A 24,891-nucleotide genomic window follows, 5' to 3' on the forward strand; every position below is an offset into this window, starting at 1 on the left:
AGGGCAGGCATTTTCCTTGGTGGGGTGGGGTATGACACGAGACAGACGCAGTACTGTTCTGTGGTGAGGTGTCAGGCCGGGTAGTGCAGCAACATCCGTTCTATTCTGCTGGATCCTGGCAGCGCAGAGGGGATTTTATAGAGTTTATTTGGTCTCCACACTGTTAGATGCATCCCTTGATAGATGCATAGATGCCACATCACTGGGAAGTAGCTAATTACCATTTTCAGTCGGTGGTAGGGGGTTAGTTTCATAGGGTGGTTCAGTAGGAAAAGAATTCCAGAGTCGTGCCATAGTGTTTCCTCATCCTTGGTGCTTTAGGGCATGGTCCTTTTGACTGGCCTGATTACTTTACATTTGTGACTGTTTATTTTCCTGACCAGGCCTAAATGAAGTCTACAACACCTTCATGTCATTCTGTTTTTTTCACATCACCACAGGCAGCAGCTTAATGTCTGTACAAGCATCTTAGCCACACACAGGAAAACCTTTTATTTTTAAATATGTAAAAGTTGAGCAGAGATCCAGGTTTAGCCTCATGTAATAGTAATATTATCAGCTGACTGAGTTGTTGGGATGGACATATATCCTGAGATAACATCATGGTAGGATTGGCAGGAAGTAAAACCTCAAAGAGGGTGGGATTTGTTCCTGCTAGGTGCTTTGCTGCAAGCATTGCAAGAGGCTTTAGCTTTGATGTCGAACTGCACCCGGCTGGTGGGCCTGACCAACGAGTTTCCCCAGAGTGATTCAGGATGCTTCAGAGGTTAAGGTGGAGTTAAATGAAACACACTTGTTTGTAGTGTATATTAACTGACATTAACTGAACTGGTTAATGATCTGGTCTTATCTAATCTTTCCCTCTGGAATTAAAAGTAAATAAGTGGGTCTTCAACTGTTTTAAAATTACTTTTATCGTGTGTTTTGTTCTTAGATTTGGAGGGGTTTTTAAACATCTGATAATACATCATATCAAAAGACTGTACAGACTACACTCGCTGAAGAATAGAACATACTTCCCAAGGTACTGAGCTGTGCTAGGCCTGTGCAGGTGAGCCAAGTCAAAGGATGGAATAATACCACGGTTGTTCTTGTAGCAAGTGAGAGAACGGAGATCCCAGGGCTGGAGAACATTTGTTCAGGGAGCGCAGGAAAGGGTGAGCAATGTAACGCCTCCTGTGATCAGTTTAGTGGGAGACGTAACACCTCAACAAGTGTTGCAGATCTAGTGAGGGAACTTAGCAAATGCAGAGGTAAGCAATGGAATCCATGTATGTGCATGCAAAAGAAGCAAGTGGGGAATAAGGACTGAATCACTAGGGAACAGTACATAAGGCAACAAAAGATATCTGGGAAAAGTATTGGCAAAAACACATGAAGCAGAGAAAGCACTAAGAAAATCCAGAAGATGAAGAAAGAAAACAAAACTAGGAAAAATACTTTCTTTCTCTAGGACTTTTGGAATAGTCAGTTCTTTCCTGAACAGGAAAGATGAAAGCATGTTAACAATGCTGTATGCATCATCAGATCAGTTCAGTATGTACACTTCTGCTTCTCTCTCTATAAATGTATCTTTTTTCCCTGCTGTAGAATAGATGATGTTAATCATGGCTGCTGCAGAGTAATTAAGAGGTAATACTCCAGGCTGAGTGTTAGGGAGATAAGACAGCTTGGATGAGACTGCTGTGATAGAATGGAATGAAGAGAGAAAGTCAACAGTGTCACCGTTCTGTTCTGAATTCTTAGGGAGGCATAAGATTAGTTTTTGTTTAAAAATCTCAACAGAGAAACCATTGTCATGTGAAAAAATAAGGTAAGAAGGACTCTTCAGTATTCTGTAGAGGGATAGGTACAGTAGCCTGGACAATTCACTTCGCTTTAGGTACCTACTTTTGTAAGATAGATGTAAGTCTTACCTATCTCCTGAAAGCATATTGGTGCCTCTTGAAACAGGAGAAGCACAATTTATTTCAGAAGCAGAGGCTTACATTTCTTCCTATGTCTGTTCATAGCAGAGCAGAAAATGCACTGATATTTTCTGTCTGTGGATAGGAATAGGACACTGGCCCTTTCTCCTTTGCATACAAGGACATATCAACAGTCTGGGTTTTTTCTTAAATCTTTGTTTATCTTTGTGGATGCCGAAAATCCCTTTGTTATCTTCCAGAAGCTTTGGTCATCACTGTGGAATCCCTGGTATGAGAAGGCAGAGCGTCAGGGTAGAGAGAGGATCCTTGCTGAACTGCTGTAATCATGAAGATAGTGGTTTTAATTGTCCTAATCATCTTCACCTTGCTGTCTTCAGGTAAGGCTGATGCAGAGGGGCAGAGAAAGGTGACGTCTAGATGGGTTACCAGGATACACACTCTAATATATGCTTTGGGTTAGTTTTCATCTGTGCAGAGAAGTGGCAGCTAGAACTGTGCCTGTGATTTGTATTTGCTTGTATTTTTCGTGTTTGATCATTGGCAGATGGTGACCCTGTTAGTTTTGAAGATGCTTGATGCATTAGTTTCTTAGCAATTTAGTGGTTTGTTTCCTTTGAATAGTTGAGATCTGCGCCCTCATTAATGCTGTCAAACTGGATCAGTGTATTTCAAGCTGCTCCCCTCTAAAACCACAATGGGTTCTTTTTGGAATTGCACTGAATTACCATCAAAGTAAGTAGGGTACTAATGTCTGATGCTGTGCTCAAAGAAATAAAATCTTCAATGATTTAACTGTAAACATTATTCCAGGCAATATTTTTTTTAATGGATTGCCAGAGAGCCAAATGGTTAAACATCTGGAAATGACCATGTTAGAGATCTTGTAGTGTTTTGTATGCATTCAGTCCTGGTTTTCATTACATGGTATAAGTTTCTCTCAAGTTACATAACTGCATGCTATTCTTATATATAAAAATCACTTTTTTCCTCCCTAAATGCATAGTATCTTCTTGAGGTGTACATAATGATATACTTCAGAGTTGAAGGCATTTAATAGGAAGAATACAAATAAGTCATAGTGCATCCAAGATGGAATAATTGGAGCCTAAAGCAAAAGAGGAAATTTTGTTGACACGTCTGGACTACTTAGGATGTAGCTTCATAGTCAGTTTAAACCAACCAAACTCCCAGCTTCCCATGGAAAAGGAGGTTTCACCTTCTCCTCCACTTCTAATTGCACCTTCCTTCTTTCTGCTGGCACTGTTTTGGGGTTTTTTTTTTGTTTGTTTGTTTTAAGTGGTTACTTTGTCAGAAATTCTTCCAGCTGAAAACTAACTGAATAGTTCATTTCCACTAAAAATTTATAGTGTTCTATAATCTCTTTGTTTGGCATCCAGAAATGAAGATATTTCTTACTAATTTCCTGCTTGGAAGAGGTAGGATTGTAAGGACTTCGTTGTTAATACACTCAATACCCTGTTCAACACAGCGCATGATTCTTCATTGCCAATAACCAAATTGCCCCTGGTTTCTGTCTCTCATGGTGGGTGTTGTCATGGAAGGTAAACCTTTCTGTCTTGGGGGAAGTGCAGCAAGTTACTTCTCATTGCTGAGGCAACACTTAGATAGTACATTGTTTAAAAACAGAAAAAGGTGCAAGTCACAGAATCACCATCGTAATTTCAAGTAGTCCCAGATCCTCACACTCAGACTGAGGGATTTGGTTTATTTCTATTATAAAGTAGCACTTAACTGTGAACTTCTTCCAATATAAAATTTTCATGCCTCTCTGATCTAAGGTTTTCTGACCCTGGAGGTGTGATGTGGGTCTTATTTAAGATAAGGTAGCCCTTGTCTGCAAAAAGAAAATGAGGAGGAAATGCCGCTCTAACAAAGCGTGGTGCTCAGTGGGAAATGCTGTTCTGACGCAGCATGTAGCTCAGTGCTGTGAGACAGAGGGGACTGAGAACACCAGTTATTGTTTGTTTAGAAAACAACAATACCCTCTCTGAAGACTCAGTTCAACAAAGCTAAAGCAACTTGATCCCTACCAACTTCCTCCCTCCATACTACCTGTTCTTTTGCAGGTTTAGTTCTGACTCTCTAGAGCTTTGTAACAGAAATCTTGGTATGGATAAATTATGGATGGGAATATGTGCATATGAAAGCACCAAAGGAAAGAGCAGAGCAAAGGTTAAACGAATGGCCTGTATTGATAACCAAGGACACAACTGACAGCAATAAAATGGATAAACCCTCGGGGAGGCATTGTTTACATCAAGAGTAGAAAGACCTGTGCTCTGATAAGGTCACATCACAGTTGGCCTATTAGCAGAAAAACTGCAGTCTGATAGCAGGAAGATGGTAACAAGGTTACCCTGCGTTGTAAATGCCATTCCTTCTCTTGCTATCCCAACAGGAAAACAGACCATAGCCATAAAGATGTCTTTGCCTTTGTTTCTTCATTTTGGGTGGCAACCTTGCCTAAGGTTCATGGAGGTTGAACCAAGGAAGATCCTGAGGCAACAGATTGTTGATGCTTGAAAAAATCTACCTAAAAGCTAATTTGGTGCTGCCAGTCAAGATGAAGCAAAGAGATGTAATACAGTAAAGACTCCGCAGCAAACATTCACTGTCCTCCGTGTTGGGCAAAAGTTGTTTTGGTCTGACTGCTTGGGCACATGTACGTGGGTATGTGAATGTGAGTGAGCAGAATGAGCTTGTGAAGCTAAATAAATGAAAATAGCCTCCCTTTTCACTAAATCCTACAAATCTTGGCTTCTTTCTTGATCCTACAGGGAAGAAGTTCCGATGGTGCACCCTTTCTGACCTAGAACAGAGAAAGTGTGCTGAACTGTCCAAAGCACTTACGGCTGTGCTGCCCCTTGCTACTGTCAATTCCTTTGCTAGGATTTCTTGCATCAGAGCCCACAACACATATGACTGCATTGATAAAATCAGGGTGAGTCCACAGGGATTTTTAAAACTGATTTTGAGTCCAAATCCTCTTTTGAAGAAGTAACTGGTAAACATAGTAAACAGAAAGCATGGGAGAGTGAAATGATACTGAAATGATGGTATTACATATGTGGCAAAGTACACAGTAGCTTGCATATAAATCAAACTACTAAATTAAAATGTCCTCAGAGCATTCCTCTTGCTTGTGGGTTTTGGTCTTACTGTGACTATAATGAATATTTTCTCTTCCCTTTCTTCCCTGCCAATTTTTGTCTCTATTCATTCTTTCCTGAAGTAAAGAGTAAAGCCTTTTTGTTTAACAAAAATCTTTATTTTGAATAAAATTAGATATCAGACCATTTGTAAGTGTAAGCTCTTGTAATTGACCAGTTCTGAAATGAAACCTTCATAATGCTATATGCTTTGGAAAAAAATTACTAATGAAAAAGGAAGCATTTGCTGTGGAATAATTTCATTAACATACCTGAAACTTGATTTGGATAGAGAATTTCAGTTTCCATTTTGATTCAGTCCCAGTTGCCTTCCACGGAGCCCAAGTCTGACTGGGAAAACAAAACCAAAGCAAACCTTTCTTGTTGGTTCAGGGAATAATTTATTTTATGTTTTCATTCAGTCCTGCAACCCTTGTTAACAGACTTCAGTTCCACTTTGCGGGTTATGGAAAGATGATAGCCAGGAGAACTCTGTAGGGTTTGGGGCCTTGGGGAAGCAGCAGGATGAAATACGAGTTGCCTTTTTCTTCAGTTGGTATCAGGATTGGGGTTTTGGAATGGAAGTCCCAAAAAAGAGGTGAGAAAGGATGTTACTGGAAAAGAACAGGTATTTTTTGGGGGTAATTCAGCCTTCATTGCTAACATTGCACCATGCTTAGTAGCAGGAATTCAATTAAAACCAAAGCAAATGCTTGTAAAAATCACAGGTTACTACTTCTCAGGCAGAAACTCTGCTCTGGAGCTTCTCTGTTTCCCTTTAAGCACACTTGTTTTGAGAGTTTTGCCTTTTTTTTTTTTTTTTTTAAGGTGAATAAAGCAGATGCTGCCTCCTTGGATGCTGGAGATGCTTACTCTGCTGTAAAGCTATATGGTTTGACAGTGGTGGCAAAGGAGATCTATGATCAAGGTACGTTCATAAAGGGAAATAATAAGTTGTACTTCTGATTTGGCTAATAAACTGCTTTGTGGTAAAAGGCAAAGCTCAAGAATTCTTACAAAAAAGGCTACATTTTAATCAACTTCATAGAGTAGAGTATGGAGGTGACTAACAACTGTCTCTAAAATACTTAGTGATGGTGAATAAAATACCAGTGGTGCTATGTATCTAGCAGCCTTTCTGCCTGTGGCACTGTCACTATGACAAACTGTCTGTATCTGCCCCTGCCTGCAGCACTGCTGTACTGAAGTTCTACATCTTTTAGGGAATAAGGGTTTTATTCCATGTGTCAGTTCTTACACCGTGCCCTTTACTAATGTAACTGAACGTTTACTAGCAGTTATTTAAGAGATTAACTTCTCTTTGAGATTAACTTCTCTTAGGAATTTATTCTCTCCGCCTCACCCTAAAGAGACAAGAATATAAGGTGTAGAATCTTGTTACGGTAAGATTCCTCTACATTCCTGGCAGACCTGAAGAATCTGTGCAATGAATGCTTTATAAGGTGAGAGTAAGTAATTCTGAGCCAAAATCAAGCATACAATAGAAAATACTTGTGGGACATGAATCTGAGAAGGAAGCTAAATTAGCAGAGGGATGCAGGAAGAGACTAATAAGGGAATTGTATAGGAACAGAAGTGAATTTTGTTTTGGCTGAAGAACCATGAAATCAGAGTGGAATTGATGTGTTTCAGGTGGTGAGTGTGTTCTGAGGATAAGACATAAGAGCTCTTTCCAGTACAACACCTAAGCAGTGTGAAAACTCTTCCAAACTCTTGAGGAGCAGTTGCATTGGATGATGGAGCTCGGTGATCTCGCAAACCCTTTCCACCAGATTTTTACGTTCTTGCTTTGCGCATCACTTGCATCGCTCAGTTTGAACAAGGTGCAATGTAGCCAGTCTAGGGTAAAGTTCCTGGCATGAGTTCCTGTGTTTAATATGCCTAAGGTTTTTTTTGGAATTTAGTTATTTCTGTTACATTTTTTTGTCCTATTGCAGGAAATTGCGTGTTTGCTGTGGCTGTTGCCAAACGAGGAACTCTGGATATCCAGAGGCTACGTGGTGCACGCAGCTGCCACAACGGAGCCAGATGGACATCAGGCTGGAATATTCCACTGGGCTTTCTCCTTGCAAGAAATGATCTTTCCTGGGATGAGGCGCAACCTCTGAGCCAAGGTGGGTGACAGGAGCCACAGGGCTATGTCTCTGCCCTGAGCTCAAGTGAATGAATGCAAGCAGATGCAGGATGTACTGAGCTGTGTGGAAACTGCAGGGGTTTGTGGATGAGATACCCTCTTGGAGTGTTTTGAATATGGGCTCTTAGCTCTCTTCAGAACTTCTCTAGTGATGTCAGAGCAGCAGAATTGTTACCAAACCAGGAAATCTTTGTCTTCTGTATGCAACAGGGAATAAATGTTTGCAATATCTAGCTGGCACAAGAATGGTTTCAACCAAGCAAAATTAGATCACACACTTGTTTCCAGCAAATGTTTCAGGTTTGAAGTTTAGACAGTGAAACTGCATTTGCTGTTTTATTTAATTTTTCTTAAAGCACCATAGTCCCAGTTATGCCCATGATATGTTTGGCCCCTTTTCTTCCATTTTTTTCCCATTTGACTTGCTTTCTTTTTGTGCCCCCCACCCCCATCTGCAGCAATCAGTGAGTATTTCAATGCAAGTTGCATCCCTGGCGTTGGCATTGCTGCTCCTCAACTGTGTGCTCTCTGCCAAGGACAAAAATCCTATGTCAGAGACAAGAACCACTTCTGTGAGACAAGCAGTAATGAACCCTTCTATGACTCTGAGGGAGCCTTCAGGTGAGCGGTGTGACACTCGCACTGAATTTACCTTCAGGGTAAAAGAACTTGTGAGGGAGGAAGAGCCAGGTAATCGTTAATAGGATGGCATTTGTCTTCCTGCAGGTGCTTGAAGAATGGAGTGGCAGATGTTGCCTTTTTAGATCATCTAACCATTGTGAGTGCCACAGGTAATCCTAAAAATTCATGCTCCTTTTAACCTGTGGCTGTGTTATTTCCTGAATGGGAGTTTGGGGGATATGGCTATATTTTTGTTGTTTCTAAGGAAAATGCAATCCCTCCAAGCAGTTAATTGATATTTCTTAGCTCTCCACACAAGTCAGAAGGAAAGAGAAAAGGAAAGGGTAAATGAGCTATAATTGCTCACAGGAGATTCCTAGGATGGGAGCAAACAGATGTTTTTGCACAGGTGATTTATCCAGCTTAAAGTCTGTGACGCAGCTGTCAATATTTGCATTGCCTGAGTTGTAAGATTCCTTTTAAAATTCAGTGTACCGAGCTGCTAGAATGTTCAGTTCCCATATACCCCTTTTGTATTTTTAAACTCAGTCGAGCTCTGTTTCAATGTTTTTGAGAGTGGTTAGTAGCAGTATTTGCAGGTGAGCATTTTTAAGCAAACATATTTACAGGGGTACAGTTTAAAGAGTATTTTGGAGTACTTCTGGCTGAGGTCCCTCTCTCTGTTAAGAGAAGAGCATACCAAAGACAGTTTTCCCAAGTGTGCTTGCTGTGCTGTGCTGCTTGCATGATCTTTAAGCAAACCTCCTCTGAAAAACATAGTACCTTCCACCTCTGTGCCTGCTGCCAAGCCATGTCTCGCTTCATAGATTCATGAGTGTCCTGTTGTTTCAGAGTCAGAGCAACAGGAATATGAACTCTTATGTCCTGACGGGACTACAGCTGAGCTAACTGAATACAGCACCTGTAACTTGGGCAAGGGGCCTGGCCGTGGCATCATCACCCGCCAGAACTTCCAGAAGGTCACCAACAAATTTCTTGCCATGATCCAAGTGAGTGGCCATCATAAGCCGTCTATCTCCTGGTACAGGCTTTTTTTCCATCTTTGTGTGGAGGCCACCACCCAGTTTGCTTTCTTTCTTGAGAAATTTATAGTTAGTATGAAAAAGGACTAAAAATCAGTTGTTCTGGGAAGGGATCCTGCATTGGTTTCTGGAAGAAGGTTTTACTTCTCTCTAAAACGTTCTGTAGAAGGCTGGGTAAAAAAGTAAAGAAGGGGAAAACGCCCGAACACCCAAACTGGAAAACGGCTATTGGTGTTCATCCTGCCCTGGAACGTATGCGAATTCTTCTGTAGCTGAGGGAGATGCTTAGGTTCAGGCAGCCTTCACCTTTCTTCCTCTCTCTTTCTGAACTTAAAAATACTGTCTGTTATCTTGACGTCCAGGAATCTACTTGAAGCTGAACATGAAATGCATGTTTAAATATAAATTTAAAGAATATATGAAGCCATCCAGCCCTTACAATAGCCCAGCAGACAGTGAATAATTCAACCCAGTTGGGCTGGGTTGTGCTATCATGCAGACTCTGGCAGACAGCAGTTGTACAAAATCTTTTCATTACGGAGAGATCTTCATACGCCTTTACAGTGCACCTATTAACACAACTGTGTTCCCCCACACATAGCAGTGTTCCTAGTACACTTCTCAGTGCTTTCCTCTCTTCCAGCACCGTCAGGCTAAACATGGTGCTGGGTTACATGGTACTTCCCCATCATAAAGCAGAAAAGATCTTGCACCCCTTTAGTGCACTGATCTTTATCACAAGTGTTTCTCACTCAGCTGTGCTCCCTCCATTGCTGCTCCAGGGTTGGAGACATTGAGCACAGCTCAATAAATTTGAAAAACTAAGAGGAGAAAAAATTCTTCAAAAAAGGGAATTGTATAATGCTTTTAGGTCTGGAACCAGCCACTTACTGCAGCACCATTGTGATGGAACCCCAAGTCCTCTGTTACAAACCACAGACAGGAAGAGAGGGGAGGATGAGGCGCACTGTTACTGGAAGGATTAGCAGATTTGTTGCAATTAAAAGTGTTGTTCTTGTCCTAGCGCCTCTTCGGGCGAAAAGGAAAGGAAAGAGCCAGGTTTGAACTCTTCGCTTCAGCACCCTTTGGAGGAAAGAACCTGCTGTTCCGGGATGCCACCCATCACCTGCAGCTTCTTGAGGAGCAGCTAGAGATTGCCTACGTCCTTGGTCTGGATTATGTAGCCCTCCTTAAGGGACTTGGCCATGAAGGTGAGAAGCCTTCCAGGGGACTGTAGCTAAAGAAAGAGAAGAAAAAGTTCTCTTTCCATGTTATTCCTCCCTGCCAGGCACAAGTGCATAGACCTAAATGTCCCCTTAGCAAGGAACAGATTGGTGCATAGGTGACATGAGCTCACCATGCTCCTTCCTTCTAATGCAGGGAGCTCTTTGGACAACAGTGTGGTGCGCTGGTGCTGCATCAGTGATGCTGAGCTTCGCAAATGTGAGGAGTGGGCACTGAGCATCAAATCCGACCCATTAGTCTGTGTCCAAGCAACTTCCATGACCAAATGCATCGAAATGATTAAGGTAGGAGACTCCCTCTGGTCAGAATATATGATAAGGCTGCACAGGGTGTGTACGTCCTTGTCTCTGTTGAATAAGAGGAAAACCAGCTTGTACACTAGAGGAAGTGGTGGGAATGAGAGGGGATTTATGCAAAGGGATTTCCAACCAGTGAGAAAGTACAGCTGCTCAGTTACACAATTCATGCAAATCGTGGTTTTGTTATGTTCTATAATGCTGTTGGCAGAGTAGTGAGGCTGATGCAGTCACCCTGGACGCAACACACGTCTACATTGCAGGGAGGTGTGGATTGGTTCCTGTCGCTGCAGAATGTTATGGTAAGTTCTCAGGTGACCTTAGCATAAGGGAGGGAATCAAGAAAGTACCATTAAAAATACAGTTAAATTTCCACAGTTCATGATGTTTTGTGATGGAAGCAGGAATCGATATGTATGTCCAAATACTCTTCCCAGCTCTTCCACTAACTGGGTTTAGCACTCGGTCTGGCTGTTCATTACATCTCTTCTGTAGAAGGGACAGAGATGCTGGCATGGCTCTAGAGGATTGCAAGGTTTCTGGTGGGCTGCTGCCATGTAACAGGAATGACAGCAGTCACAAGATCTGTAACAGCTGTCTCTCCTCTCCAGGTGGAGATTGCGCCCTGGCTGCTAAGAGTATGGAGGAAACAGGGAAACTAATTCACCTTACGCGCAAAGGTAATAGGACAACTTTGAGAAAGCAAGAAGTTCATGTTTCCCTGAGACTGCTTCTAGGGTTTATGTAGGAATGTATTTGCCTGTTGGTTTGGGAAAGAAATTGCTGTGCGTATTCAGTAGGAGCTTTACAGATAATGCTGGGCAGCTGGGACAGGAGCTTTGGACTAAGCAAAGAATGCGGATCCTCCACTGAAACTGAAGATAGAGTGACAGGATGATGGAGGGAAGAGGAGGGCTGTACCTGTGTGGAACATTTAATTGCCTTGGTATAACTGGTTGTTGTCATTGTTTTGCAGCACTGCCACCAGTTTATGCTGTTGCCCTAGCTAAGAAAAATGCCAAACAGATTAACATCCATAACCTTAGGGGAAGGCGATCCTGCCACAGTCACCTGTATAGTCCTGGAGGATGGTTACTTCCTTCCAGATACACAGTGGGAGCTCTGGAGAATGATACTGGGAACTGCAACATTGGCTCTGGTAAGGGCTGCTCTGGGTTGTCTGTTGACTAGATCACGGAAGTCTGAAGCCCCAGATTTGGGAGGAAATGGAGATGGGGCCATGAGGATTTGACCAGCAGGTGATGATTGCAGTCTCAGAGGGTGTTGAAGCAGCTCTTCCTCCTATCCAGCTATGTGAGATTCATCACACTATTTAGCCCTCTTGCTGGTAGCTATTAGGATGGAATGCCATTCTTGTCTTTGCCCACATGTGAAGAGGCTTTGGAATACCTTGCCCTAACCTCACCTCAGTTTTCTCTTCTCAGGTTATCAGCATTACTTTTGGAAAGGCTGCATGCCAGGAGCAGATGGAAACCTGTGCAAGGTGTGCATTGGAGACAGCGAGGTGGAAGGGGCTCGGGTGTCTAGCAGATGTGCTGCAAGTCACAACGAACGTTACTATGGCAATATGGGAGCACTCAGGTAAGCCTTTTGTCAGTCAGAAATGCAGAGCAATAGCCAGAATTGGCTTATTGTTTTGCTGGTGGTCTTTCTGGGAGGTTTGTGAGGATTTTTTTTTTTTTTGGGGGGGGGTTAAGCAGCTAGCTGTATAAACTTTTGCTAGGACGTATTTTGTTTTGGTTGCAGTTGCTATGGGATATGCAGCTCAACCAGTCATGAAAACATTTCCAGAGCAAGACAAACATGCTCCAAATACGTACGGCTTAGAGCATTGGCACTGACTCATTAAAGAGGAGGGATGAAAGACAGAAGGTCAGAGAGCAGAGGTGATGTGATAAGCAGCAGTGGAGGGTACAAGAGGTCATTAAATACACTGGAGATGTTAAACCACAGTTGATGCAGAAGCAAAAAAGAGTATTAAGGGTGAAAGCACTCTCACAGAACAGATATAATGCATTTAGTTGAGTTACATTCTCTTTCCTGGCTAGGCACAGGTGAGGCTGCGTGGGCACTGTGCCACGATTTTGCCTTGGGAGCTTCTTTAAGGGATGAAAGGGATTGTCTCATCAAATATGTGAACACTGTCCACCAGGGTCTATACTGACATCTCTAACTAGTTCCACATAACCACCAAGTAATTACAGATGAGGGGGATACTTCCAGCTGCTCTTGTTTTAGCTTCAGATGACTGCCCAAACATCAGTCATCGTCTAGTGGGTGTCTCTGTTAACTTCTTGGTCTTTTCCTGCACTAGGTGCGTAGTTGGCAATCCCAGTGGAAGAAGCTTCGGCGATGTAGCTTTCCTGGAACACACTAACCTGCTCCAGAACATAAAGAGTGAGATGCAGATGTTCTGCTTTCCTTTGAGAATGTTCATTAGTGTCAGTTATTCCCACACAGTGACCTTCACTCACGAGGATCAGCTTTTACAGGCTTAATCAGGTCCATGAAGTTGTGCTTGTGACTGGAAAATTGCAAGACCTTTCCTGCATGTAGGTGTTCTGGTAAAGCTCAAAATTCAGACACCATTCAGTTTTAGAGAGGAAAGAGGAAGAATCACTGAGTGGAAAGATCAAGGTGTGTGTTGGGGGTGTAATCCTCCTTGGAGGCTGCACTAATTTTTGGAAAGCTCAAAGCTTTAAAAAGCAAGTGACTTTTCCCACCAGACTTTCTGCCATAGGCAGCCATAGTGCACGTACCCGTTGTTTTTAAACAGTTTCAAGAACGAAAATGGCAGGTAAACGCAATGCTGTGGGCTGTTCGTGCTGGGAGATGTTCTATGGCTTTATTCTGGCACAGCAATTTCCTCGTGTTGTTTCACAGGCACTTAGGAATAAACAGTCCAAATAGCTAAATAGATAAAAATACTTCAAATTATTTTGCCTTTCAGTTGCTAAAACAGCATTGTGAAATGTTTAAATTCCTTTGGGAATTTTTTCTTTGCAACAGTCTAGCAAGTGGATTTTGTTGATGAAAATTGATTTGGTTACACTACCTTAAATCCCTTCAATTACTTAAATTATACCTACTGCTCTAACAGACAAAATATGCTGCCTTTTCATAGCGGTGAAGAGTAAGGGAACCCCCATCTTGTTCAGCCTGATAAAGCATTCTGGAATTCTAATTTTTAGGCAGTTACAGTAACAGAAGAGACTTTTCTAAGAGAGGAATCTCTCCAAAATCAAGTTGAGGTGTAAGGGCCTGGAAACCACCAGGAATTCATGGAGCAGTGAGCTGTTTGGGGAAGCAAAGGACATGCAGGCTGACTTGCTTTGTTTCCAGAAAGCAATCTGATTACAGATGAAGATGAGGCATGAGCAGCTCTTTGTATGCCTTGATGTTTTGTATGCCTCTAGTTTTTAGTCTGTCGGTGCAGCTCAAGTTCATGGACCTGTTTCCTCAGTGAAAACACTACTCCATTCCTCATGAATGACCTCATAGCATGCTGAGGTTTTTTAACATAATGACTAAACTTCTTCCTCTCATTTTTTAACATTTTGCACGAGATTCTCCTTAACTTCTGCTTTCGTATTTTAACAGAATTTGCTGTCACTTCATCTTCTTTTCAGATCTGGACAGCTCTGGTTGGGCAAAAGGTTATACCCCTATTGACTTTGAACTCTTGTGTCCGGACGGAACGCGTGCGGCAGTCACAGAATGGACGGGCTGTAACCTTGGCCCCATTCCCCCCAGCGCAGTCATGACCCGACCAGTCACTGTCACAAAAATCTATGACTTTCTAATGAAATCCCAGGTAAGGCAAAGAAGAGGGAAAAAGCATGTTATCACTTGTTGCCTACGACTGCTGAAAGCCCTTCCGTGATCAAAAGCTGTATGTACTAAATACATGAAGTGCTTTCAGGTCCAATAGGAAACAATTAAGAATGTGCATGGGAGATTGAGAAAATAATGACTTGGATTTTCTAAAGGGGCATTTTGGCAGCAGTTGCCATTCCACAATGCTCATGAGGCCACTGCAAAGCTGCATCTTTTTGTACGAAGAAGGACAGTACTAGGTGAAAGTGGAACCTTTTTTCTGCTAGCTCTTACTACAAAACTGAGGGTCACCAGCTTAACCTTGCTATTTATGATCCAAGCAGTGGAACTTATTTCTTTTCTGCTTAGGAATCTCTGGGAAGCAAAGCGGATTCTGAATTCCATCTCTTTCAGTCAAGGAAGTATGGTGAAAGTGATCTGCTTTTCAAAGATACTACTCAGTTCCTTGTTCATGCAAGTCACATGAGCTATCAGGAAATTCTTGGAGTGTCTTTCTTGCAGTTGGCAGAATCGGTGTTTAATTGTACACCTGCAGGTAAGGTCAAGTTCTTAACTTGGAGTTAGAGAAAAATGCAAAGCAGGAAGCGTTCTGTTCATGGATATTGCACAGAATATTCTATAAATATTCTATATTGCCCTTTTGTTTATACTGAATGTAGAAGTATATGTTCTACAGAATGCTGTTAGTAACCGTTTTCCAAGTACTGTGTTTGGACCTCCTTTACAGCATCTTACAACTCCTGTCCAAAAGCATTGAAACTGGAGCTCAGCAGGAACAGAGTAACATATTGCAGAGCCATACGAGGTTATTGAAATGGGGCTGGTTTACTCCCACTCTGAAATTTTTCCCTTCAGTTCCAAAAATGAGTTCTGGCAAAGGGAATATAATGTTCATTTGGATATGCCAAACTTGGGGAAAAGAGAAATTTTATAGTTAATTCTTGAATTAACCTCAAAATAAGTTATTTCCTTTTTTAAGAGTGCACTAGAGAAGTCAAGATCAAAACCTATATAAACATATGGCTTTTTCATTGTTTTCCACTGAAAGCTCTATGAAGTATACATTTAGCTATCACTAAAACTTAAACTGTCTATGAGCCAGGGACAGGCTGTTTTGGGATCTGAAAATCTGTATTGAAGTAAACAAAGGTTACACAGTAAGTCAGACTTCCGTGAGTCTGAGTTGTTAATGAGCTGAAATTCAGAAGGGGAATTTTACCTCTATTCTGCTGTTTTAGTGAATAGCATCTGAAGAATTTGTTATTTTTAAAGCTGATAGCATCTTTAAGCGTATACTCTTACTCGTTTGTAGGCATCTTAGACTTCTGCAAACAGGATATCTGTGCATCCTCATCGAACTGACCACTACTACCGAGGCTTTGCAAGGCACATACATCACCGTCAGTGTTGAAAACAAGGAAATACGAGTCCAACCTATCCAAAGCAATCAGCAAGGAAACAGTCGTCATAGAAATGTATGCTGAATGCTCTTGTCTTTTTTTTTTTAAAGCAGATTTTATGTTTATGACAATGTAGTACTACTCATGTGTCACCCCTCTCTTGTTTGGAGCATGGCATCGTGTGGAACAGCACAGGCCAGTCTGCATAACCTACAGCACAGGACTAGGACCAGCAAATCTGTACAACTGCTGTGGAGAAATCAGCGTCTTTGTGGAAACAGCAAGGCCAATACCAAGGGCTAAAATACAGACTGTCAGGAGTGGCACAGGTTAGTTGGTAGCAGTTTGCCTTGTTTGTCTTATAAACTGTTTCCACACAAAAAAAACCCCAAACCAAAAAACCTGACATTTTGGTAGCTACAGCATTGTCTTCCTCTCTCCTTGATCTTGGTTGTAGCTAGAGTCCTTGCTGAATACACATATATGCTACAGGTTGTCTATGTAATTTTTATTGGAATCAGTAGTCTTTTCTGCTTTTAACTGGAAAGAATGTATTTGCTTTTTTAACCAAGGATTTATACTAGTAAATCAAAACATTTCTCTCTCACAAATCAGTGTATTATGGCATCTAATAGCCAGCAGAGCTGGAGACTTGCAGCCTTAAGGTGAAGGAAAGCAGTGGATATTCACCCTTCTCAAAAACTCCAGTCATTGCTTTGTAGTACTTTGACACTTTGAATCTGTGTCTCTTAAGTGTCAAAATATGATTTATCAATTAAACAACATTGGTTTTACAAGTAGAACATGCCTGAATGTGACATGAAGCCTTTTTAACAGAATGTATCCATGGATTTGTTTTGCCTTTTAGTGGATGAAGATCTTGAGTGGATGGCTCTTCATGGGCAGGGCTATTTCAGCTTGCAGAAGTGCCATCACCTTCTGCTCCCATGTACCCTGAACTGGGCAAGGTTAAGATTTTAATTAAAAAAAAAAATTCACCCAGAACTTTCCAGTCCTCGCTACACATATTGCATATTGTATTAACTTCAGCAAGCCATACATGACATGCAAATAGCTAAGACAGGCCAGCTGCAATGAAGTCAAGGTATCTGCCATATAAAGGAAAAAAAACTGTAAAAAATTTACCACCTCCACCACTACAGCAAGGCCGCAAAGCACGCGGCTGTAGGATAGACTGCTAAGAATCCCTGGGTTTAAACAGCTCGTTCCGTGCCTAGCTTGTCTTTCCTGTTGTTTGACTAAGTCACTCCCCACCTCCCCCTTTTCACTTCCCGAGAAAGACAACATCTGCCCTCCGACAGTAGCAAGGGGTTTAGATTACATGCATCTTGGCACTTTTAAAAATCTTAGATAAATTTCTTATTTATCCCATTGTTTGACATTGACTAATCCAACAACAGAGAGAGGATACAAGTCCAAACTCATCTACCTTCGAGATAAAAAAGGAAGGTAAACAGTGGATGAAACAAGTCCCAGTATGGTAACAGGAAACTCCTGTGGGTACTGCTGCTGCCCGCAAGCTGTAGCCCTGAAGAAGCAGGGGAACCGGAGGATGCTTGTTTAGGTCTAGGTGCTCCCTTCCTTTCCTCACTGGAGCTTACATGCCATCTGCTGGGGCCCACCTACCACTGCACTTCAATCAGAGAAGAGAGTTAGGGGAAGGGAGTGAAGAATTCACCTGCCAGCTTGGTTTTGCCACGAGCAGCATGCAGCTGAACGGCAGTAAGTTGAAAATCTGCGTTATACGCAAGGTTTTATAGCTTGAAGGGGTGGTGGAACTGTTTTCTGGCACAGACATTACAGATGCATAATAGGCCTTTTTGGTACTCCTCTGCTTCAGGTTTGGTTTAAAAACACGAGCCTGAGGCCTTGCAGAGCCTGAGGTCCGTGAATTGCTGGCTCTCAGTTCTGAACCTAGCAGGAGCTGTCTGTGTTGTCTGGCTCCTGCTACTCTCCTACCTCAAGGGATGTCTCAACACTACGAACAGCAGCTAGGATCATGCTAAGATCCCCCAAGTCTGTCTGTTCCGGTTGAAGTATGGCTACAGATGAGTGAACACTGGAATTGCTGCTCTGTGCCTCACCAAGGCACACCCAGTTAATTAACAGCCTTCACCTCTTTGGAGATTGGGCCTCTTCCCCCCATGTATGCAAGACAGATATATCATGCATATTTAGTGATACAAGCCTAAAGAAAGCCTTAAAAAAACTGAAACGTTCTCAGAAAAATTTATTTCCATAAATTAAAAACACACACAAATGAAACAGTAAAATTTTAGATTCACACAATATTGAACAAAAACAAAATGCCAAGAGCATGATGGAGGCTGATGGCACAAGTGTACAAACTCTCACTGAGCTATTTGTTAACATGATAGCATCATACAGACTCTGAATCCACAGTTACCATCCATATTCTAGAAGAGCACCTGGAACACAATATACCAAAGGCCCAGCTCAAATCAGATACGATAAATGACAACTGCTTGCAGAACATCGTATCCAGCAAGCCTCAGAACTCAAAATACACGCAGCCACATGGCCAGTCAGGCAAATGCTGTCACATACATTAAGTAGCCTTAGCTGCTCCAGTTGTAGCACAATGAAAACAAGATAATTTTTTTCTTTTTTTAATTCTGAAAGTGATCTTTCTACCTCCCGTAATCAGCAAATTTAGCAAAGAGCTGCCTGGCTCTGTGAAACTTACTACTAAGAGACAGTCCAGGGCAAAAGCTTTGCGATGCTTCTCAAGCTGCTCTAGTCATGCTTCTGTGAGCAATACCTACAATGTCTTTCCATGATGATACAAACAAAACCCTCACTGGAGTGGGTTCACTTTATGAAAGGCAAGTGTAGATATCCTTCAGCTGGGGGAGTATGCAAGACCCCAAAAGATACATCCTCTATACATTTTTCTTCCAATTACCTGGGACAGAAGCAGCTCAGAGTGGCAAATGCCTAGCTTTTGCGCAGTTATCACTCCCAGCAGCAGCCCCAAGGAACAAGGCTGTTCCATGAGTGCTGGAAACAGGAACAGAAGTGGGAAAGGAAAAAAGTGCACAAGCACCACTGACATCTGCATGCTGGCGGGTGGGGAAGAGATGCTCTGTCTCAATTAGCTTATATCTTGCTCATCATACAAATACTAAACCAAAACAGAATAATGGTGTCCATATCTGGGTTTCCACTAACTAAAGTCTGGGACAAGATGGGCAACTTCAACTCCTCCAATTACTATAAACAAAAGAGAATGGAGTGTTTTCCTTGCTCTGCTCTCTCTGCTGTTAAAAAGAAAGCTAAGAAATGTTATTTCAATTTATCAGAAACAGGACAGAGCAGAGAAGCAGACAAAAAAAACCCCAAACCAAATAAACTCACAGCCCAGAGGAAAAGCCCAACACATTCCATGTTTTGAAGCACGTTAGAGGTGAACTTTGCCTGGACGCAAGTTTCCTCCCTACCCACCCGTATCCTTGCTTCCTTAAAAGCTCAGTTATGTCACAGCACTAGGAGCCTCCCATATTAACAGGAGGTGAGTAAATGCTGTGTAACAATCCCATTCTATAGCATAAACCCATAAAAATATATATCTCACTCTTGCTACAGCTTCCAACCAGTCAATAATTGGGCTCATAGACCAGTATAGGGAAAACTTCAAACACTTTTTAAAAGGCAATCGACCTTTATTTTTAGGGATTTCTTTTTATAAAAATAAAGAGGATTAATTAAAATGTTCTCCAGCAGCCCAAATAGGTTAACCAGACCTTGCTGCTGAAACAGTGTGTCAGTATGTTCAAAGTTTTCCTGCCTTATTATTTTACCCTCAAAACCCCAACACCACTTCTTTATGTGTGCACTCCTCTTCTTCAGCCCTCCTGATTAAAGGTAATTGGCCTCCAAAACAAGAATGTAAACTTCTAGGAATCCCGGCACATAAACTGGGAGAAAACCAAACCAGATTACATTTCTTTCAAGTCTCAGGCACACACACAGTGTAATAATCCGCTTCCATTCCTCTACTTTCAAAGTTCTGGAATTCAACAGATGGCTTGTTAACTTTTAGCTTTCTGTTCAGTCAGTGGCAGAGCAACAGAAGATAACCGTGGTATATCCAGTCCTGCATTTACTAGGGCTTTACTAAAAATACCCACCCACTAGATATTTGCTCATTTTGAAGGTAAAGAAAACCCTTCTATATGGGTAGGTAAATCAGAAAGTGCAAGTTTCAAGTGGGAAGTGAAAGGACAGATTAATTAAATTTGAGCATCCCAGCAATGACAGCTTTGCCTGAATAACTTCTATAGGCACTAAAGGACAGAGATTACCTGAACAGCAGCTAGCATTCATTTTGAATTATGCTTCAAGTAAGTTTAACAGAAGTTATCCCAGAAGGGAGCTCTCTTCCCCTAAAAGGTATAGCTGAGAAATTGCCCAGTGCTGCATCAGTTAATTATAAATGGCCTTACATAATGAAAAAAAAAAATATTCCACATGCCAGGAGGCTCTTTGTACAACACGAGCTATTACGTACAACAGTGCTGTACAGAGAATATCTAATTATGTACCACGTGAACTGTTAAGTCTAAAATGGTTAAAAAAAAAGAAACCCTCAAGATGGAAAATAAAATATTTTCTTGTTGGCATTAAGTTGATATTTTTACTGGCATTAAAATGACTTTAAAATGAGTCTCAAAGATTTTGCTGGTGTTCCCTGCATGCAGGACCTCAGCTCAGTTAACTAAAATCCTCCATTTACATATCCTACAGCTTAACATCCTCCCGGGCTAATTACCTCTTCCTCTGGAGAAGCGGCTGGCCTCAGCCAAGTAGTTAAAAACTACTGTTTGGGAAAAACTAGTACTGGGCACAATTTTTTCTTAAAATATTACCTTTTCTTTGAACTCAATCATGTTAAAAGGTGTCCTCATGCAGCAAATAAAGAAACATATACAAAGTGCAAGTTACTTAAAATCTAGTTTTGTGGGGTTTCTGCTGCCTGAAGCAAGGAAGGGCACAGAAACTCAGAAGGACCCTTCTAAGTAAACAGAAGGAAGAAACAATGGAAAGCAAACCCAGACAGCTACTTTTAGCTATTAAAAAGTTAGTGGTACATCAAGAATGTGCTTGCTAGAATTTATTTTTACCAAACACCATGTCTTTTCCGTCAGGTTGTTCAAAATAGCCATTACAGTAATAACAGCAGACTCAAATGTGCAAATGATCTGGATTACAGAGTTCTAGCATCACTGAAGGTGCGCTACTTCCTTCTTTACACTCCTACTCTACCCCCAAAAGGTGTTTACACATAATTAAACATTAGCAGTAATTTCCAGAGACTGGGGAAGGAATGGTAAATTGTATGTGGCTGTGTTACACTCAACAGGGACCTAAAAGAATCCCTCCAATAGCATTTTAAAATAAAATAAAATAAAATAGCACCTTAAAGAGGGCGACAGCCAAAAACTGATCGTCAGCTATCAGAACAGAGTGGTAGTGTAACTGATGAAGTCAGTAGATTCCTCCCAACAGGACTAAAGGAGCCAACTGGACCATTTTTAGCTAAATGGCTCCCTCACATGCTAAAGGCCTGCTCCTGCTCAGCCTCGTTTGCAAAGAAGGCTTCAAGGTCCATTAGCTTCTGACTCAGAAGAGCATCTAACTCTGTACTCTGTAGTGCAGCTGTTTTTGCTCGAGTGAAACTACCCACTACTTTGATTTTGCTTCGTGTCTTCCTTTTCCGGGGAAGAGTAAAGTCCTGAAACTCTAGAATCCGCTTTCGCTTCTGCTGGCTGACAGAGATCAAGCGTCCATTCTTCTCCTTGGGCTCTTCAAAGATTGTTTCCAAGCTCCTGGTAAAAGTAAAGGATGGAACTCATGAACACTCAAGAAGCAGTTTAGGCTAAGGAGACTGGTAGATTTCATAACCCAGGGAAACACACTTCTAACTGTTTACAGTCCCTCCACCCTGCCCTTAATGTATACTTATCCGCAGCTTACACCTCTGACAGCCCCACGTTACTGCTAGCTAAATAATCTGATATTGGTGCAGACATTTGGGTTGAATCTCTTTCTATCCATGTTTCAGTTCAAAAGCACAACTACAGAATCCTGACTTTTATAAAATAAAGAGATTTGAACATTAATAAATGTAGCAGTCTTAATGTTAGGCAGTCCTTAGTATTTTAAAGGATATTTAGTTGCCTTTGAATTTTGAAAAAGTGCGTGCTGTACTGGGATGAAGGCTGGAATGAATGAGTAGATGAAAAAAAAAAAATTACAAATCCATACTTAAACAGCTGCAAATTCTTAGTTCATATTCTATTTCACTGCTTTCCATCCAAATAGTAAGATACTATTTTTAAATTAACTTTCACTACCACTTAAAACTACAACAATTAAAAAATATTATCTCCCTCTAAAGCTTTCAGAGACCTTTAATCCTCTCTTTCTCTGCCTAAGTAATTACATTCATCTTCGTTTTCTCATTAGGAAGCAGAACCAACCTGGCTGGAGGAGGGGACTTATAGTTCTTGTTTGTGTAAATTTCTTCTAAACTAAATTCTTTCTTCTTAAGCCTGAAAAAGTAATGAACAAATCAATCAAGAAAGAAGAATTTCAAAACTACCTCCCTTAAAAACAAGCAGATTTACTAGAAACAAGTATAGTTTGTGTTCTATGCATAAACATGAAGTAATTATGCTTTAACTTAAAATGTAGATTTAGATTCTAATTGGGGATAGGAAGGAGTGAAAACGGGGTTGTTCAGTACCCAAATTCATACAGTGTTTTTATACGTCCTGGGTCAAGACTTGGCATTTCTGCAGAGGTCAGTGTTCCTTCTACAATTCTATGACATTTTGAAATAACAGTGCTCAAAAGAAGGGGGGAAATCCCTTCGCATGGCACTTTTTTGTGGAAGCTAAGAAAAGACTTACAGTTTAGTAAAGGAACGTTGCATCTCTTGAAACTGATCTTAAAAGTTATTGACACTTAATTAGCAAGCTGATCGCTAAAGAAATGCATTCCTTTGCCAAAGCTGGCACTTCTGTGTAAGACAAAAGTAAACAAAACACTAGATGACCGACTGGAAAAGCTTTATTCATATCGGGCACTGTGATTACCTACAGTTACACTGAACTGTTTCCTAAGATCATATACCACAAAGAAAGAAGGGTCTGTGAAGAACTTCAGCGTAATTTGCATCAACCAAACTTCCCAGTGGATCACACCATCACACTGCGCATTGCAGAATGACTTATTGTCTACGTATGTTTATGAGTATGAACTTCTTTCTTCTTTAGAAAATCATTCCATTGCAGCTTAGTCTTTCACGTTTTGCCTAAACCCCAGTCGGTAGTTCCCATCCAATAGACCTTTATTTATCCTTTCTCACTGGAAAAAAGTTATGTGCGAAGAGCAATTTCTTCCTTCAGTCTGTTGCAGGGTTGGTACAGCTGTGTCAGTCCTTCCTCACGAGGGAAGCAAACAGCAGCCGTCACTCACCTGGGAGCGAACAAGACAGTGGTACTAGGAGAAGCATTTACTGAAATGATGATACTGTTATGTAGGAAAGATAAGCACAGAAGCTAGTCTGAGTCCATTTAAAAGACACTGCTCACCTTTTTGGTTTGGGTAGTCCCATTGGAGTAAGGTTAGGGTCCGGCTTCGGAACAGTTTTCCTGATTCGGATCTGTGAAACTTTCTTTGGCCTCTTTTCTGGCTCGATCTTACGAAAGAAAAAAGAAGACGAAGAAAAATAGTTAAAATGAAGGAAATAATAATGCTAGTCAACAAAATTCCCTTTTATGTTGAGTATCCATTATCTACAGAATAAACATTCCTCTTTGTTTTGCCACCTTCTTTCTGCTTGAACAAAAGAAAGCTGCAGCACAGACCAGGCTGGTTTTCTCTCCTTGTCTTTAACAGTTACTAGATAATATTCATCATCAGAAGCTTCAAATTCTGGGGAACCAAGAGTCTGAGATATCTAAAGCTCAAAACGAACTCACTTTTTTCACTTCTGGGTCATCTTGGGACCTAAGACAGGCTGGAACGGAAGCATCAGCTTCATCAAGGGCGTGGACCTGGAGTTCTGATGCTGAAAGCCTGGGGGGAGATGGCAATGATTCTGGAAGTGAGCAAGGCTTTGGTAACGGAAGAGGGAATGAAGTTTCCAGACTGTAACAGAGGAAGAAGGGAACATATGTAGATTAATACCCGATTTATGCCGCAGCAGCATTCCACGCTCTCAGGTGATGCTCCCAAATTGCAATATGTGCACACAAAGCAATGCAGTTGACAGAAGTTGTCCAAGTAAGTGAACACTGTCTTGGTACACACCTACAGCCAAAACTGCTGCAGCCCACGCTGCTGCTGAAACAAACTAAACTGACGGTGCATTTGAGCATGGAGTTTTGAACCCATTCTTTTCCTTTTCGTATAGAGCTGTAACCTCTTTAAATATTTAGTAACTACTGATAGGAAGCGATTAATCCTTTTCTGCCAGCACATTTCTTTGACACAACTACTAATTTATTACTTTCCGTTTACAGATACATTTAAAAGATAGCTTTTATATCTGCCGTCCCAACAGTGAAAAAAGAGCAGAAGGCAGTTTCAGCACCTAGCATCCAGCTGCTCAGGCAGAAAGAACACATAACCAAGTAAGGAAACAAACTTCTATAGTTTCACATACTCATTTCATAAGAAGTGGCACAACATGGTTGAAAGTACGGAATCGTGCTGTGCAACAATCTACATGGTGTTTGCACTGATGCCCCTCCACGCTTCTCCATTACATGATCCAGCCCGTTTACTTCACTAACATTTTAATCAGAAAGCTGTTCCTGAGGTGAGCTGCCAAAACCTGAAAGCCAGAATGACACGAGCGATGTCTTTCGCAGAAAGCGTATGATCCCACTACTCAGAGTGAGTATCAAAGTCCGAGAGACTCACCGTATCTCATGACCTGCCGTCTGTAGTGCTTCCATACTCTGTATAGGTAGGTATGGTGACACAGCATAGCTGCTTCAAGAGAAGAATGAAAAACAAAAAAAAAAAACAAGATAAAAATTAGGTCTACACTATAAAAAAAGTGAGGGAAAAATGATTAATATAAACTGGACTGTAAGACAAAAACCGCTAATAGCAGGAA

At 41.4% G+C, this 24,891-nt stretch overlaps 2 protein-coding genes across 2 annotated transcripts in view; one reads left to right on the forward strand and one right to left on the reverse strand.

Moving 5' to 3' along the window:
* The first annotated feature begins 2,224 nt into the window (after positions 1 to 2,224).
* Positions 2,225 to 15,738, forward strand: LOC104515995 (melanotransferrin-like). Its single transcript, XM_010160178.1, has 17 exons — positions 2,225 to 2,305; positions 4,727 to 4,890; positions 5,927 to 6,026; positions 7,057 to 7,233; positions 7,712 to 7,874; positions 7,980 to 8,044; positions 8,727 to 8,884; positions 9,942 to 10,128; positions 10,298 to 10,446; positions 10,670 to 10,760; positions 11,070 to 11,138; positions 11,435 to 11,617; positions 11,904 to 12,060; positions 12,794 to 12,876; positions 14,109 to 14,293; positions 14,665 to 14,851; positions 15,629 to 15,738. The coding sequence occupies exons 1-17, from the start codon at positions 2,254 to 2,256 to the stop codon at positions 15,676 to 15,678; spliced, it is 2,220 nt and encodes a 739-aa protein (XP_010158480.1). The 5' UTR covers positions 2,225 to 2,253; the 3' UTR covers positions 15,679 to 15,738.
* A 5,433-nt stretch (positions 15,739 to 21,171) lies between these two features.
* Positions 21,172 to 24,891, reverse strand: part of LOC104515994 — a 15,216-nt gene continuing 11,496 nt past the window's right edge. The window contains exons 5-9 of the mRNA XM_010160177.1: positions 24,693 to 24,761; positions 23,747 to 23,915; positions 23,357 to 23,463; positions 22,241 to 22,312; positions 21,172 to 21,586 (exon numbers count right to left, since the gene is read on the reverse strand). Coding sequence (XP_010158479.1) covers positions 21,310 to 21,586; positions 22,241 to 22,312; positions 23,357 to 23,463; positions 23,747 to 23,915; positions 24,693 to 24,761 — 694 coding nt within the window. The 3' untranslated portion in view covers positions 21,172 to 21,309. The remainder of the gene's footprint in view (positions 21,587 to 22,240; positions 22,313 to 23,356; positions 23,464 to 23,746; positions 23,916 to 24,692; positions 24,762 to 24,891) is intronic.

This window comes from Eurypyga helias, unplaced genomic scaffold (genome assembly GCF_000690775.1).
Source record: "Eurypyga helias isolate BGI_N326 unplaced genomic scaffold, ASM69077v1 scaffold8841, whole genome shotgun sequence".
NCBI classification, from domain to species: domain Eukaryota; kingdom Metazoa; phylum Chordata; class Aves; order Eurypygiformes; family Eurypygidae; genus Eurypyga; species Eurypyga helias.